The sequence below is a fragment of the Tachyglossus aculeatus genome, chromosome 5, assembly GCF_015852505.1.
Source record: "Tachyglossus aculeatus isolate mTacAcu1 chromosome 5, mTacAcu1.pri, whole genome shotgun sequence".
Taxonomy (NCBI): domain Eukaryota; kingdom Metazoa; phylum Chordata; class Mammalia; order Monotremata; family Tachyglossidae; genus Tachyglossus; species Tachyglossus aculeatus.
In genome coordinates, this window is record NC_052070.1 from 88,319,671 (window position 1) to 88,337,228 (window position 17,558).

The 17,558-nt window shown below is 44.6% G+C and overlaps 1 protein-coding gene across 1 annotated transcript; it reads right to left on the reverse strand.

Annotated features, from left to right (window-relative positions):
* Positions 1–931: 931 nt before the first annotated feature.
* Positions 932–8,963, reverse strand: NKX3-1 (NK3 homeobox 1). Its single transcript, XM_038747345.1, has 2 exons — positions 8,501–8,963; positions 932–3,432 (listed from the first exon to the last, which is right to left on the reverse strand). The coding sequence occupies exons 1-2, from the start codon at positions 8,961–8,963 to the stop codon at positions 3,017–3,019; spliced, it is 879 nt and encodes a 292-aa protein (XP_038603273.1). The 3' UTR covers positions 932–3,016.
* Between the last annotated feature and the right edge of the window lie 8,595 nt (positions 8,964–17,558).

The window sequence follows — 17,558 nt, forward strand, 5'->3', positions numbered from 1 at the left end:
GGGGCAGGATAGCAAAAGAGTGGGACGGTGTTAAATGCTGGATCTGAGCATGCAGTGGAGGACCCATCTGTGTGAGTGTTGTCATTTTAAGATTAGAAAAAAACTATGGTGCTTTTTACCCAGATTAAGCCCTTTTATTCTTTATGCTATTTCCTTGGAGGAGGAGGGACAAAACCACTGATTCTCAGCTAATCAGGTGTGCGGCACTCCGGCTGTGGGATTTAATAAAGACTTAAACGCTAAGGGTCGAAGACACTTTTTTTTTTTAACAAGTTCTTCAAGAGTATTTTTGATAGTTGTGATTCCAATTAAAATGTGTTACCCTGGATGGAGGAAACATGTGACTATTAAATCATTACAGATTTCCCAGGCTCACCCTCCTTCATACTCTCTTCTCCCACCCCTAAGCTATTTGCTAGAAGCTGGTATCAAACATGGATATAACCAATGAATGTCGCCGTAAACACAGTTTTATCTATAAACCCACAAGGAGGCCTGGAGTAACTAACTGGGTCTCCAACTCCAAGCCTTTGGTTTGACAAAAGGGCAGGGGAAAACTTGGGGAAGCTGCCCCAGAGGGCAGGTGACCAAGAGGACAGGGAAGGAAGGAAGTTTGCACAGGGAGCATGAAGATGAAGGGGTAACTGAGAATTTAGGGTTCAGAGAAAAGAGGAGAAATAGAGGGCAGCATGAGAGGGATGAGAGCATTAATACACGAAATGATGGAATAAAGAATAGAAAGGCAATGTGTGAAAGTTTCACAGGTCTACCAAATCGATGGCATTTGAGTGCTTACTGTGCGCAGAGCACTGTACAAAGGGCTTGGGATTTTGATTTTTTTGATGTCACTCCTGCCCTCCCCCACTTGTTCAAGTATTGTAACTTCCTATCTCTAGGAAACAGTGGAGAAATTATACATACACACACAGGATCACTTTTAATACAGAGCACTTTATTCAAAAAAATTGAAAATTATCAAAATATACATAGAAAAATAACATTTCATATTGGGCTTAGTCGTGTCAAGAACTGACTTTCACTAGATCACAGCACAGTTGCTGCTCTACTGTGTATGAAACCCTGACCCAGGAACACGCTGTCTACCACTAAAATTTAAAACCAGGCAATTTGTTAAAGTGGGGCAATAAGACTTACATTTTTTGAAAAAAAAAAACAAAAACCTTGGTGAACTGGATTGAAACAGGCTTTCTTAAATGAAGTATTCAATGGGACAGCCTTTGTGACTTTTTTGATACTGTTAATCACTGCAAAATAGTGTTTTCACAGATTTAGATTAAGGGCATTTTAGAGGGAGTCAAGAACACCATGTGCTGATTATTGTTTTTGGAGGGTTTCTTTCGGGGGGGGGGGGGGGGGTTGAAAAAATTGTTTCCAACATTAATCATGATAGAATGTTCAGAATTTCATAATTCCCAAATTAAGAATTAAATTTGGAAGAAGGGTAGGAGTCTATCAAAGAATGGATATAGAAAGATCAAGGAGCAATTTTAACAGGTACACAGTTAAAGCCAATCATATTATGGGAATGAATGTGACATTTGGAGAAGGGTTGGAACTCATTTTGTTCCTCCCCCAAGGCTTCAGCAATGTTGTCAAGTGGCTCAACCACCCATCATCTTGTGGCAGTCTTGCTTGCAGAGCTTGCAAATGAGCCCTGTTTCTAGGAGGGAAGTTGGGAAGTGGGAAAACTTCCAAACTAAATGACCCCTTGTTTGAAACCTGTAGTTACCAACTAGAAAATGTGTTTGGATGTCTAACCTACCGAGTCACCTTATAGCAGACATCACAGAGCTGGTGAATTTCTCCTTATCTATTGCCTTCCACTCCTGTTCCTTTCCCTCCAAAAGTCTTGTTGCTGATTCATTTAGGAACTGTTTTATAGACTGTCTCTGTGTAGCAGCCACTGTGGTGTTCCATTTCTTTAAATAAAATGTATAATGTATAAAGGTTCAGAAACAAAATAATATCACTTTCCCAGGTCAGATTAAGCTTCACTATTAACAGGATTCAGATCATTTTTTAAAAGCATGAAAAAGTGCTAATTGTTCCACAGATAATAATAATGGCATTTATTAAGCGCTTACTATGTGCAAAGCACTGTTCACGCTAATATTTCAGGGTTTGGACCTATCTAAGTTTTAGAGGGATGAAAAGACAGCTAATTCCTTCTACTTCTGTGAAATAAGGCAGTTGGGCTGCAAAAGACAGGGGGGTGGTTGTCTTTTACCGGCTAAATTCTACAGAGCTGATAATAGTCTGACAAAGATTAAAACTAGACCAGAGATATGTGTCAAGAATAAAGAATGAGGTGCTATAGCATCACGCAAAATCAGAAAAAAAAATTGATCATTTTGAATGAAGCTAATTTTAATTAGGCCACTTTAAGTTCTAGGTCTGAGGTCTATAAAAAACATAGAAAAAAACCCCTCCCAATTTCCATCAGCCCAACAATGTCCTGCTCCTGTTTAATTCTGGGACTAAAAGCAGGACATTTGGGCTCCCTCAGGGTGGGGAGGGAACATTATTCACACTTCCAGTCATTCTGGGAAAACTTACATGCCTAATAGAAGACTTTCTAGATATTAATCCAAACTGCAGAACATCCACAAAATGTGAGAGTTATAATTTACACTGGAGCTTAGGCTGGAGAAACAGAACACAGAGAAATCAGAGTATGATGCTAGCTAACTCTCGACCAGGAAAACCCAGTTCTGGAAACACTAAATATTATTTTTCAAAATGAAACGGAGCAACATGAGTTTAAACCTCACTAAAGAACACACCAGATGCAGTCTTCAATTTCTAACCTGCCCTGTTGGACGAATCAAGTATTTAAATATTAAATATACAGCATCACAGATTCAGCTAATCCGCCAGTGTCTTCTGCTTACAACCTTCCCTGCGCGTATGACATCCCTCTGCCCCCTCCACCCGTCCTTGACTTTTGAAGCACGAAGCAGGGGTGGCAAGTCCATCAGTCACCACTTAATTGCGGTTACCAGAAAGCGGGACTCCAGCCTCCCAAGCAGTAGAAGTAGGGGTAGTAGGGGCAGCTGTTATACATGGAGATCAGCGCGGCCCTGGACAAGGACTCTTCTTTAAGACCTGGCAGGGTCGAGTTCGGATCGAGGTCTCCGAGGTCAGAGGTGAGCTGCTTTCTCTTGGTCTTGTACCGTCTGTTCTGGAACCATATTTTCACTTGTGTTTCAGTGAGTTTGAGGTTCTTGGCTAGGTGGGCTCTCTCGGGGGCCGACAGGTACTTCTGATGACTGAACTTCCTCTCTAACTCGATGACTTGAGTGTGGGAGAAGGCGGCCCGCGACCGTTTCTGCTGCTTCTGGGTTTTGGGGAGGCCTGGGAAGGCGCTTGGAGTGTTCTCACAGTCCAACAGATAAGTCTCCAAGTGGGTATCTGGGAGAAGGAGAGAAGAGGGCCGGGCAGAAAAGTTACATATTAGCACGGAACAGAATGGTATTAAATCCACCATTATCTCTCCAGCCAGTGAACAAATAGACCACTGTGATCCTGGATGCATTTGTTTATTTTGGGGGGGGGCGGTGGGGAATTTTTTTTTTTTGTTTTTCACATGACCAAAGATTCTAAAAACCATTTATAAGTTTGGCAACTTTGCTATCCCAAGTTATTTGTGGTGAGATGACTTAAGAGCAGGGTTGGGGATTGGGGCGGCGGGGGGAGGATCTGCACATTGGAGACATCTCTGGGCGCTTTTATTCCTTTTTTAAAAAAAGGGGAGGGATTGACTGGCATAATTAGTCGTATTTATTAAAGAACAAGGTGTCTGGTACAATAGCCACCGGCATCCATTTCCATCTTGTGGGACGGGGGAGAGCAAGTGCATTCAGGAGGACAAGGCTACGGGGCGATGTGTAATTACTGGGGGAAAAACCCAGCGGCAAGCCAGCAACTCCTTTCCCTTAATCTCGTTTTTCAAGAGTTGCACTGAACTGCTTTGTAACAAGTGGAGCAGAAGAAAGCCAGCGTGGAAGGTCGGTTAGTGGCTCTCCTGGAGACAGGCGGGGGTGAAACTCCAAACACAGCTTTTTATCGGCCACTCTAAGTGTGAACTGTCTGGCTGCCGCTGCCAACCAGCCCCGGCTTTATTATTATTAATAATAATAGCAATAGTAATAACAATAGAGAAGCAGGTTGTCTTAGTGGGATGGGCATGTGCTTGGGAGTCACAGGACGTGGGTCCTAATACTGACTCCGCCACTTGTCTGCTGTGAGAATCTGAGCAGGCCACTTCACTTCTCTGTGCCTGTTACCTCATCTGGAAAACGGGTTTTAAAAAAATTATTATTAATATGGTATTTAAGCGCTTACTATGTGCCAAGCGCTGTTCTAAGCCCTGGGATAGATACAAGGTAATCAGGTTGGCCCACGTTGAGAAGCAGCGTGGCTCAGTGGAAAGAGCACGGGCTTTGGAGTCAGAGGTCATGGGTTCGAATCCCGGCTCCACCAATTGTCAGCTGTGTGACTTTGGGCAAGTCACTTAACTTCTGTGCCTCAGTTACCTCATCTGTAAAGTGGGGATTGAGACTGTGAGCCCCACGTGGGACAACCTTGATCACCTTGTAACCTCCCCAGCGCTTAGAACAGTGCTTTGCACATAGTAAGCGCTTAATAAATGCCATTATTATTATTATTAATTGTTAAGCGCCTGCCCTGGGGGGCCCAGTCCAACTCCACCCCCCTGCTCGCCCTGCCGGATTCCACTCCCACAACCTGCACATACTTCCAGGTGGAGATGGGGTCCCCTGGATGGGGGTCCACGGCAGGATACCTGTGTTTCCATAATAATAATCATGGTATTTAGGCGCTTTCTATGTGCCAAACATTGTTCTAAGCGGGTTGGGGGAGGGCCATGGGAAGCGGCTGGGAAGTCAGTCCTTCAATCATATTTACTGAGCACTTAGTGTGTGCAGAGCGCTGTGCTGAGCGCTTGGAAAGTACAATTCAGCAATAAAGAGATCCAATCATTCATTCCACCGTATTTACTGAGCGCTTACTGTGTGCAGTGCGCTGTGCTGAGCGCTTGGAAAGCACAATTCGGCAATAAGGAGAGATTCATTCCATCGTATTTATTGAGCGCTTACTGTGTGCAGAGCGCTTGGAAAGTCCAATTCAGCAATGACAGATTCATTCATTCATTTCATCGTATGTATCGAGCGCTCACTGTATGCAGAGCACTGGACTAAGCGCTTGGGAAGTCTGATTCAGCAATAAGGATAGATTCATTCATTCATTCCTTCGTATGTATCGAGCGCTTACTGTGTGCTGAGCGCTTGGAAAGTCCAATTTAGCAATAAGAACAGACTCATTCATTCCATCGTATGTATCGAGGGCTTACTATGTGCTGAGCGCTTGTAAAGTCCAATTCAGCAATAAGGACAGATTCATTCATTCATTCCATCATATGTATCGAGTGCTTACTGTGTGCTGAGCGCTTGGAAATTCCATTTCATCAATAAGGACAGATTCATTTATTCATTCCATCATATGTGTCGAGCGCTTACTGTGTGCTGAGCGCTTGGAACGTCCAATTCAGCAATAAGGACAGACTCATTCATTCATTCCATCATATGTATCGAGCGCTCACTGTGTGCTGAGCGCTTGGAAAGTCCAATTCAGCAATGAGAGACTCACTCATTCCATCATTTACTGAGCGCTTACTGTGTGCTGAGTGCTTGGAGAGTCCAATTCAGCAATAAGGACCGATTCATTCATTCATTCCATCGCATGTATCGAGCGCTCACTGTGTGCTGAGCGCTTGGAAAGTCCAATTCAGCAATAAGGACAGACTCATTCATTCTATCGTATGTATCGAGTGCTTACTGTGTGCTGAGCGTTTGGAGAGTCCAATTCAGCAATAAGGACCAATTCATTCGTTCATTCCATCATATGTATCGAGCGCTTACTGTGTGCTGAGCGCCTGGAGAGTCCAATTCAGCAATAAGGACCGATTCATTCATTCATTCAATCGCATGTTTAGAGCGCTTACTGTGTGCTGAGCGCTTGGAAAGTCCAATTCAGCAATAAGGAGAGACTCAGTCATTCCATCGTATGTATTGAGCGCTTACTGTGTGCTGAGCGCTTGGGGAGCCCAATTCAGCAATAAGGACCGATTCATTCATTCATTCCATCGTATGTATCGAGCGCTTACTGTGTGCTGAGCGCTTGGAGAGTCCAATTCAGCAATAAGGAGAGACTCAGTCATTCCATCGTATGTATTGAGCGCTTACTGTGTGCTGAGCACTTGGAGAATCCAATTCAGCAATAAGGACCGATTCATTCATTCATTCCATCGTATGTATCGAGTGCTTACTGTGTGCTGAGCGCTTGGAGAGTCCAATTCAGCAATAAGGACTGATTCATTCATTCAATCGTATGTTTAGAGCGCTTACTGTGTGCTGAGCGCTTGGAGAGTCTAATTCAGCAATAAGGACAGACTCATTCATTCATTCTGTTGTATGTATCGAGTGCTTACTGTGTGCTGAGCGCTTGGAGAGTCCAATTCAGCAATAAGGACCGATTCACTCATTCCATCGTATGTTTAGAGCGCTTACTGTGTGCTGAGCACTTGGAGAGTCCAATTCAGCAATAAGGACAGATTCATGCATTCATTCCACCGTATGTATGGAGCGCTTACTGTGCTGAGTGCTTGGAAAGTCCAATTCAGCAATAAGGACAGACTCATTCATTCCATCGTATGTATCGAGCGCTTACTGTGTGCTGAGCGCTTGGAGAGTCCAATTCACTAATAAGGACAGACTCATTCATTCATTCTGTCGCATGTATCGAGCGCTTACTGTGTGCTGAGCGCTTGGAGAGTCCAATTCAGCAATAAGGACAGACTCATTCATTCATTCCATCGTATGTTTAGAGTGCTTACTGTGTGCTGAGCGTTTGGAGAGTCCAATTCAGCAATAAGGAGATAGTCATTCCATCGTATGTATCGAGCGCTTACTGTGTGCTGAGCGCTTGGAGAGTCCAATTCAGCAATAAGGACAGACTCATTCATTCTGTCGTATGTATTGAGAGCTTACTGTGTGCTGAGCGCTTGGAAAGTCCAATTCAGCAATAAGGACAGATTCATTCATTCTATCGTATGTATCGAGCGCTTACTGTGTGCTGAGCGCTTGGAAAGTCCAATTCAGCAATAAGGAGAGACTCAGTCATTCCATCGTATGTACTGAGCGCTTACTGTGTGCTGAGCGCTTGGAGAATCCAATTCAGCAATAAGGACCGATTCATTCATTCCATCGTATGTATTGAGTGCTTACTGTGTGCTGAACGCTTGGAGAATCCAATTCAGCAACAAGGACCGATTCATTCATCCCATCGTATGTTTAGAGCGCTTAGAGTCCAATTCAGCAATAAGGACCGATTCATTCATTCATTCCATCGTATGTATCGAGCGCTTACTGTGTGCTGAGTGCTTGGAGAGTCCAATTCAGCAATAAGGACATTCATTCATTCATTCCATCGTATGTATCGAGGGTTTACTGTGTACTGAGCGCCTGGAGAGTCTAATTCAGCAATAAGGACCGATTTGTTCATTCCATCATATGTATCGCGCGCTTACTGTGTGCTGAGCGCTTGGAGAGTCTAATTCAGCAATAAGGACCGATTCACTCATTCAATCGTATGTTTAGAGCACTTACTGTGTGCTGAGCGCTTGGAGAGTCCAATTCAGCAATAAGGACAGACTCATTCATTCATTCCATCGTATGTTTAGAGCGCTTACTGTGTGCTGAGCGCTTGGAGAGTCCAATTCAGCAATAAGGACCGATTCATTCATTCATTCCATCGTATGTATCGCGCGCTTACTGTGTGCTGAGCGCTTGGGGAGCCCAATTCAGCAATAAGGACCGATTCATTCGTTCATTCCCTCGTACGTTTAGAGCGCTTACTGTGTGCTGAGCGCTTGGAGAGTAGCGTGGCTCAGTGGAAAGAGCCCGGGCTTTGGAGTCAGAGGTCGTGGGTTCAAATCCCGGCTCTGCCAGTAGCCAGCTGTGTGACTTTGGGCAAGTCACTTCACCTCTCTGGGCCTCAGTTCCCTCATCTGGAAAACGGGGATGAAGACTGTGAGCCCCCCGTGGGACAACCTTGCTTTGCAACAGTGCTTGGCACATAGTAAGCGCTTAACAAATGCTATTATTATTATCATCTAATTCAGCAACAAGGGCCGATTCATTCGTTCATTCCCTCGTATGTTTAGAGCGCTTACTGTGTGCTGAGCGCTTGGGAAGCCGGAACGGGCCCTAGTTAGCCTGCGGGCCGGGGTGCCGTCGGCGCGGACGGTCCTCGGACCCCCCGCCCCCAGCTCCCGGCCCCACTGGTGGGTAGGGACCGTCTCTCTACGTTGCCAACTCGTCCTTCCCAAGCGCTCAGTCCAGCGCTCAGCACACAGTCAGCGCTCCATCAATACGATCGATGGATTGATTGGGCCGCTCACCTGCGTCCGCGGGCCTGTCGGGGTCCGGGGTCGCGGGCAGCCCCTCGGAGGGGCCCGGCTCCTCCGGCCCCGCGCCGTCCCCGAGGATGTCCTGGATGAGGAAGGAGGTGAGCGGCTTGGGGGCGGGCAGCGCCGTGGGCCGGGGGCCAAGCCCGGACGCCGCCGCCGCCGCCCCGGGGGGACGCCCCGGGTCCCGGCCGCCCTCCGCCCGCCGGGACGGGGAAGGGGACGGGAGCGGGTCCCGGGCTCGGAGCATCCTCCTCCTCGGCCGGGGGGCTCCGCCACCACTTTCGCTTTCCGCCGCGGCCGCCCCTTTTATAGCCTCGCGGCCGGGAGCCGCGCCGCCCTCCCATTGGCTGCCCGGCCCCGGGGGCCGCTTCCCATTGGCCGTCGCGCTGCCCCAGGTGTTCCGGGCTGCCCGCCCAGCCGCCGCCGCGGGGGGGCGGGCCAGCCCTTCATTCATTCATTCATTCATTCATTCATTCATTCATTCATTCATTCAATTGTATTTATTGAGCACTGAATAATTCATTCATTCATTCATTCAATCGTATTTATCGAGCGCTTAATAATTCATTCATTCAATCGTATTTATTAAGCGCTCAATAAATACGATTGTAATTCATTCATTCATTAATCGTATTTATTGAGCATTTAATCATTCATTCAATCGTATTTACCAAGCGCTTAATCATTCATTCAATCGTATTTACCGAGTGCTTAATAATTCATTCATTCAATCGTATTTATCGAGCGCTTAATAATTCATTCATTCATTCAATCGTATTTATCGAGCGCTTCATTCATTCAATCGTATTTATTGAGCGCTTAATAATTAATTCATTCAATCGTATTTATTGAGTGCTTAATAATTCATTCATTCACTCATTCAACCGTATTGAGCGCTTAATAATTCATTCATTCAATCAATCGTATTTATCAAGCGCTTAATAATTCATTCATTCAGTCGTATTTATCGAGGACTTAATAATTCATTCATTCAGTCAATCGTATTTATCGAGCGCTTCATTCATTCATTCAATCGTATTTATTGAGCGCTTAATAATTAATTAATTAATTCAATCGTATTTATTGAGTGCTTAATAATTCATTCATTCACTCATTCAACCGTATTGAGCGCTTAATAATTCATTCATTCAATCAATCGTATTTATTGAGCGCTTAATAATTCATTCATTCACTCATTCAATCGTATTTATTGAGCGCTTAATAATTCATTCACTCAATTGTATTTATTGAGCACTTAATAATTCATTCATTCAATCGTATTTATTGAGCACTTAATAATTCATTCAATCGTATTTGAGCGCTTCATTCATTCAATCGTATTTGTTGAGCGCTTAATAATTCATTCATTCATTCATTCAATCGTATTTATTGAGCACTTAATAATTCCTTCATTCACTCATTCAACCGTATTGAGCACTTAATAATCCATTCAGTCAGTCAATCGTATTTATTGAGCACTTAATAATTCATTCACTCATTCAATCGTATTTATTGAGCACTTCATTCATTCACTCATTCAATCGTATTTATTGAGCGCTTAATAATTCATTCATTCATTCAATCATATTTATTGAACGCTTACTGTGTGCAGAGCGCTGTACTAAGCACTTGGGAAGTTCAAGTTGGCAACATCTAGAGACGGTCCCTACCCAACAGCAGGCTCACAGTCTAGAAGGGGGAGACAGACAACAAAACAAAACAAATTAACAAAATAAAATAAATAGAATAAATATGTACAAATAAAATAGAGTAATAAATATGTACAAACATATATACATATATACAGGTGTTGTGGGGAGGGGAAGGAGGGGGCTCAGTCTGGGAAGGCCTCTTAATAATAATAATAATGGCATTTATAAAGCGCTTACTATGTGCAAAGGACTGTTCTAAGCGCTGGAGAGGTTACATAGTGATCAGGTTGTCCCACGGGGGACTCACAGTCTTAATCCTCATTTTACAGATGAGGGAACTGAGGCCCAGAGAAGTTAAGTGACTTGCCCAAAGTCACACAGCTAATTGGCAGAGCTGGGATTTGAACCCATGACCTCTGACTCCAAAGTCCATTCCCTTTCCACTTAGCCACGCTGCTTCTCTACTTATTAAACGCTTACTATGTGCAGAGCACTGTTCTAAGAGCTGGGATAGATACAAGGTAATAATAATAATGGTATTAAGCACTTACTATGCGCAAAGCACTGTTCTAAGCGCTGGGGAGGTTACAAGGTGATCAGGTTGTCCCATGGGGGGCTCACAGTCTTCATCCCCATTTTACAGATGAGGTAACTGAGGCCCAGAGAAGTTAAGTGACTTGCCCAAAGTCACACAGCTGACAAGTGGAAGAGCCGGGGTTTGAACCCATGACCTCTGACTCCAAAGCCCAGGCTCTTTCCACTGAGCCACACTGCTTCTCTTAAAATCCTTCTCTTGAGAATAATAATGCTGGTATCCATTAAGCGCTTACTATGTGCCAAGCACTGTTCTAGGCGCTGGAAGCAGCGTGGTTTAGTGGCAAGAGCCCGGGCTTGGGAATCAGAGGTCGTGAGTTCTAATCCTCACTCCCCACTTGTCAGCTGTGTGACTTTGGGCAAGTCACTTAACTTCTCTGGGCCTCAGTTGCCTCATCTGAAAAATGGGGATTAAGACTGTGAGCCCCTTGTGGGACAACCTGATCACCTTGTATATACCCCAGCGCTTAGAACAATGCTTGGCACATAGGAAGCACTTAACAAATATTATTATTATTATTGGAAAGAGCACGGGCTTGGGAGTCAGAGGTCGTGGGTTCTAATCCCCGCTCCACCATGTGTCAGCTCTGTGACTTTGGGCAAGTCACTTAACTTCTCTGTGACTCAGTTGCCTCATCTGTAAAATGAGGATTAAAGACTGTGAGCCCCACGTGGGACCACCTGATAACTTTGTATCTACCCAGTGCTTAGAACAGTGTTTGCACAAAGTAAGTTAACATATACCATCATTATTTTTATTATTCTCTTGCCCTCCTTTCCCCTCTTTTGTAGACTGTGAGCCCTTGCTGGGTAGGGATTGTCCCTATTTGTTGCCGAATTGTACTTTCCAAGAGCTTAGTACAGTGCTCCGCCCACAGTAAGTGCTCGATAAATATGATGGGATGAATGAATTGAGCGCTTACTGTGGGCAGAACACTGTACTGAACGCTTGTAAAGTACCACCCAGCAATAAAGAGATGATCCCTGCCCACAACTCTTTCCCCTTTCCTTTCCCTGACTGGCCCTCTAGAACTCAACGGGCAATTCCCTTGAAATAATACCATGAGTATGTTCAGCACGAGTATTGCCCAAGATAATTTCATGTCACTATTCCAACTTGCCTCCAGCTTGCAGAATTTATTCCCAATTTGCCGATGGACAGAGAGATTGATTTTTTTTTTTCAAGGTTACACAATTGCTAATCTATTCATCTCCTTTCTTCCCCAACCCTTCCACATTTCTCTTCCCTAAACGCCTGTCCCTGGGAGATGTGAAGCAACACCTGACGGTGAATTAATAAAGCCTTGTGCTGGGGAGGGAGGTTGGAATCGCCTCTTGGCATCATTTACTATCGTCACAAAGTACACCGTCCATGGCATAACTATCTCCAATGTCAATTAACTGGCTCGCTAACCAGCATCCAGTACAGTACCAACTTGAGACTGATGAATGGGAGTGAATAAGCTGGGGCAGCTGGGATGTCCGTCCCAGAACCCTGAAGTCATCCCGTGATGATGATGATGATAATTATAGTATTTAAGTGTTTACTATGTACCAAGCACTGTTCTAAGTGCTGGGGTGGATACAAGGTAATCTGGTTGTCCCACTTGGGGCTCTCAGTTTTAATCCCCATTTTACAGATGAGGTAACTGAGGCACAGGGAAATCAAGTGGCTTGCCCAAGCCCATATAGCAGACAAATGGCGGAGGCAGGATTAGAACCCATGTCCTCTGACTCCCAAGACCGGGCTCTTTCTATCAAGCCACGCTGTGATTTCAATCAATCATATTTGAGTACTTACTGAATGCAGGGCACTGTAATTAAGCACTCGGGAGAGTACAATACAAGAGAGTTGGTAGACTCATTTCCCCACCCAAAACATGCTTACAGTCAAGAGGGGGAGACAGACATTAATATAAATAAATTATGAATACGTACACAAGTGCTGTGGGGCGGGGGGTGGGGGTAAATAAAGGGAACAAATCCAAGAGCAAGGGTGATGCAGAAGGGAGTGGGAGAAGAGTAAATGAGAGCTAAGTCAAGGAAGGATCTCAGGAAAAGATGACCAAAGAGATGGAAGCCCTGTAACAGGGAGGGTTTCCTCCGCTTTTTTGTTTCAGGTCTCTGTCCTCAGATGGAAGACTTGGGTCCCTCTGTCCCTTCAGAATCAGACTCAATCAATTAATCGTATTTATTGAGCACTTACTGTGTGCAAAACACTTTACTAAGTGTTCAGGCATAGCATTCCCAGCTTCTAATTACCAGGTAATTAGCTGAACCCCTGTAACGAGCCCTTTCATTCCTAGTTTTTGCACCGTCAAGGATCTCGATCAGGATTGGTTGGCCATCCATTTAACCAAAAAGATTCCAGAATTTGTGAATAGTTGCTCAGTAAATACAGTAAGGAATACCTTGAATGACACCAGCAAGTTTTTTTTTTAATGGTATTTAATTACTTACTCTGTCGTGTACCGTTGTAAGTGCTGGGACAAATACGAATCAATCAGGTTGGACAATCCCTGCCCCACATGGGGCTCATAGCCTAAGTATAAGGAAAAACAGGTATTGAATCCCCATTTTAGAGTTGAGGGAACTGAGGCACAGAAAAGTTAAGTGACTTGCCCAAGGTAACATAGCAAATTGTTGGCAGAGCTGAATGGCACTAGGAAAATCAGACTCCTGGTGGTCTAAAACTTTAAAGTTCTCCTCTGTCTGCTCTGTAAATTACATAATGACACTGCCCTTGACACTCCCTTAATTCACCCATCCTCCTAAATTCCTCCTACTAGAGGAAGTCCCCAGTTCCCAACTCACTCTTCATTTCTTCCAGGGCAACGTTTTGGCTATATCTCATTCTCAACTTTCCCACTTGAAGCTTCCCACTTAAGTTGTTGCCCTGGCTTGGAACTCCCTCCTTCCCCAGACCATCAATCCATCAATCAATCAGTAGCACTTACTGTGCACCTAGAGGGTGTTTGGCAAAGTGCTACAGAGGTACACGTTTCCTGCCAACCAAATTTTACAGTCTAGTCGAGGAGTTAGACACTGAAATAAATTTCAAATCAGAGGAAGTAATCCAATATTTAAGATTCATGCCTAAACGGTACTGGGGATTAGGAGTGCTAGTGTGCTTAGGTGGCATGGAAGAGCTGAAGTGGTAGTTGGAGGAGATTAAAAATTAATCAGGGTAGGCCCCATGGAGGAGATGTGATTCCTAAGGGACTTCAAAGTTGCTGGGAGAACTACGTCCTGTTAGAGTTCCTAGTAGTGGGGAGGACAGGGCAAAAGGTTAGTGGGCAAGAGAGACAAGAATGGGACACAATGAGTAGATGATTAGTTTAAGAGAAGCCCAGAGTGAAAGAAGGGGTGTGGTGGGGAAGAGAGGGGCTCAGTAAGAGAGAGAACTGGAGTGCTTTAAAATCAATGGTCAGGAGTTTCAGTTTGATGTAGAAAGGAGTGGATAATCACAAGAGATTTTTTGAAGAGGGGAGAGATTTGCAGAATGACGTTTTAGAAAATTGGTCCAAGTTGCGGTGTGATGTCTGGGCTGGAGAGAGGAGAGCCTAGAAGCGGGAAGATCAGCAAGGAGACTGACAAGGTAGTTAAATTGGTGTGGCCATGTGGATGGAGAGAAACAGATGGATCCTGGAAATACTGTGGCAGACGGATTTGGCGACGGACTGAATATGGGGGTTGAACAAGAGGGAAGAATTGAGAATAATAGGTTGTGGGCTTTGGAGTCAGGGAGAATGATGTGATGGCAAAGTGGAGGAGAGAATTTTGGGTGGAAGATGAGGCAGTCAATTTTGGGCATGTTGAGTTTGAGGAGTCAGCTGAACATCCATGTAAAAATATGTTGGAGGCACAAAGAAATGTGAAATTGCATAGGAGAGGAAATCAGCTATATAAAGGTGTGAGGGTGCTTCTAGCAAAATGCTGTTGGGTTCCTTTTGCTCAATAAATAAATCAAGCACTGTACTAAGCACTTGGGAGAGTACAATACAACAGAGGTGGTAGACATGTTCCCTGCCACAACAAGCTTCTTTCCTAAATGTAGTCATTAAACATGAACCTCCCCCGCCAAGGGAGTGAGTTCAGAATGAGAAGAGAAAGGGAGCAATCTAAAGAGACCAGCTCCTGTTTGAGTGTATTCCTCATATGCCCACAGCCACAAAACTGGAGATTTTTAACCCATGTGAAATTCCCACTTAAAATCAGCTTCATAGAATGCAATACTGGGGAAGGGGATAACTTTTTAAAATGGGTCACCTTATATTTAGCAAATATTTTGTCTTTCCCCATTTGTTAATAGGGGGTTTCTCTCAACTAGGATCTTACAGAATAATAATTTTGGGGCATCTTTCATTTCTTATAAGAAAAAAGAAGGTTGGGGAAATGTGTCTTTAGTTCATTTGAGGATGCTAGATCCAGGACTTTCTGGTTTCTACTGACGCGTTTTCCTGTTCTTGAACCCATTCACCTCGTAATATGATCTATATCTATCAGTCAATTATTTATTCAGCACTTACTGTATGCAGAGTACTGTTCAAAGCTCTTGAAAGGTGCACTATAACAATGTCACAGATTTGGTAGATTATATAAATCTTGCATTCCTTGCTTTTCTTTCAAAGAGTTGGAAATCTTGAATCCATGGAAACATGGATAAGCCCATGAGGGCAGGGATTATGTCTGTGTCCAACCCGACCTGCTTGTATCCACCCCAGTGCTTAGAACAGTGCCTGGTGCAGAGTAAGTGCTTAACAAATACCATAATAATAACTATTATTAACACTCACTCTATTGTACTCTCCCAAGTACAGTGTTCAGTCCAAAGTAATTGTTCAATAAATACAACTGACAGATTAAGAGGTAAATCCAAGCCCCCTTCTTATCTCCCCCCGCAGACATATGGGGATTACAACTACATGTAGTAAATACTGGCACCTGATTTTAGACTGTGAAATGGGATTTCTTGCTATGAAACCCAACCTCTCAAGTTTGCTCTACCAATGTTATGTTCCCATTTATACCGATTTCCCTCATAGGAGTTAGAAGGGGATTAGGGCTTTGGGAAGCTTCAGTAGCAGATAATAATTCACCCTCATTATCCCCCTCACTAGTTCTTATCACCTAAGAAAAGCAATTGGGAAAGATTTATTGAGCAATAGGAACCCAACAGTATTTTCCTAGAGGCGCCCCCACTAACCCTTGGCCCTTTATTTCTAGAGAGCAAGTGAGTTGTGGCTGCAGCCTGCACCTCCTGGAGCTCAGGCTGGACACAAGCTGGGTGGCCTGCAGACGCTCCGCTCCCAAATCTGCTCAATAGTTTAGCAGAAGCCCTCACCTGTAAGATACATCGGGGCTGTTTGTTTAGAGCAAGAGGCCTGACCTTCCCACACTGCTCCCCCTGCCAGAAGCAACTTGAGATTATTTTCTTCTCCTCCTATCCACCCCCCACAAAACTGGCAGATTATTTTGGCCTCTGGTGGTCCTGAAATCCCAGCAGCTGGTCCAGCTTCTGTGCTGGTGCTGGAAAGAATCGCTTACGACAGGGCCCGCGGGTCTGGGGAATATGACTTGGGTGGGAACTAGGAAAAGGTGGCTTTCCAAAAGGAGCACTCTGTCTGTAGCTCTGAAATCAGGCAAGCCCTGTATTAATCAGCCAAGTGACAGTAGCCACACAAGAAAAGGAAAGCTGGGAAGATGACCTCATCTTTTCAGATAAAGGGAGCAGGATTGCTCTATTACCAGCCTTATCTTTCCCCACTATCAGGATCTGGTGGATGGGATTGGATCTGGATACGATGGGATTGGATCTGGACACTGCAGCCAGGGCTTCTTGTTCTGGCTCAACCACCAACTCATGGCCCAGTGGATAGATCACGGGCCGGGAGTCAGAAAGACCCAGGTTCTAACCCCGGATCTGCCACTTGTCCACTGTGTGACCTTGGACAAGTCACTTCACTTCTCTGTTTCTCAGTTACCTCATCTGTAAAATGGGAATTAAAACTGTGAGCCCCATGTAAGACATGGACTGTATCCAACCTTGTATCTACCCCAGTGCATAGCACGGTGCCTGGCTCATAGTAAGTGCTTAACAAATACCATTAAAAAAGCAAACAAACAAAAACTGTTACCTTGGGCAAATCCCAGAGCCTCTCTGTGGCTCAGTTTTCCCATATTTAAAATAAAAATAATGATTACGGTACTTGTAAAGTGCTTACTATGTGCCCAGCGTTGTTCTAAGCTCTGGAGTAGATATATTAATCAGGTTGGACACAGTCCCTGTCCCACAAGAGACTCAATCTAAGTAAGAGGGTGTAGGATTTAATCCCCATTTTGTAGATGAGGTAACTGAGGCACAGAGAAGTTAAGTGACTTGCCCATGGTCACACATCTGACATGTAGAGCTGGGATTAGAACCCGGGTCCTCTGACTCCGAGGCCCATACTCTTTCCACTAGGCCACGCCGCCTCTGTAAATGGTTTTAATAGGAACGAAATCTGCCTCCTCTCCATCCCCCCCAACATTTTGATGTTGTGCTGGCAAGTTGAACTTAGACTGTGAGCCCACTGTTGGGTAGGGACTGTCTCTATATGTTGCCAACTTGTACTTCCCAAGCGCTTAGTACAGTGCTCTGCACACAGTAAGCACTCAATAAATACGATTGATGATGATGAAGTTGAATAGATTTGAAAGGGCCGATGGAGTTTAGGCATTCATACATCCTAGTCTGTTCATTAGCACTCCTGCCCCTCTGGCTCCCACGCCTACCCCTCCTCCCTCCCCCCGTAAACTCCAAG

What these genes read in the sequence shown, in the direction of transcription:
- NKX3-1 (XM_038747345.1), bottom strand. Translation starts at nt 8,963, where the DNA reads ATGAATGAAGGGCTGGCCCGCCCCCCCGCGGCGGCGGCTGGGCGGGCA. An exon ending in CGACAGGCCCGCGGACGCAG is followed by an intron (nt 3,433 to 8,500) that starts GTGAGCGGCCCA and finishes TCCTTCTCCCAG; the next exon opens with ATACCCACTTGGAGACTTAT.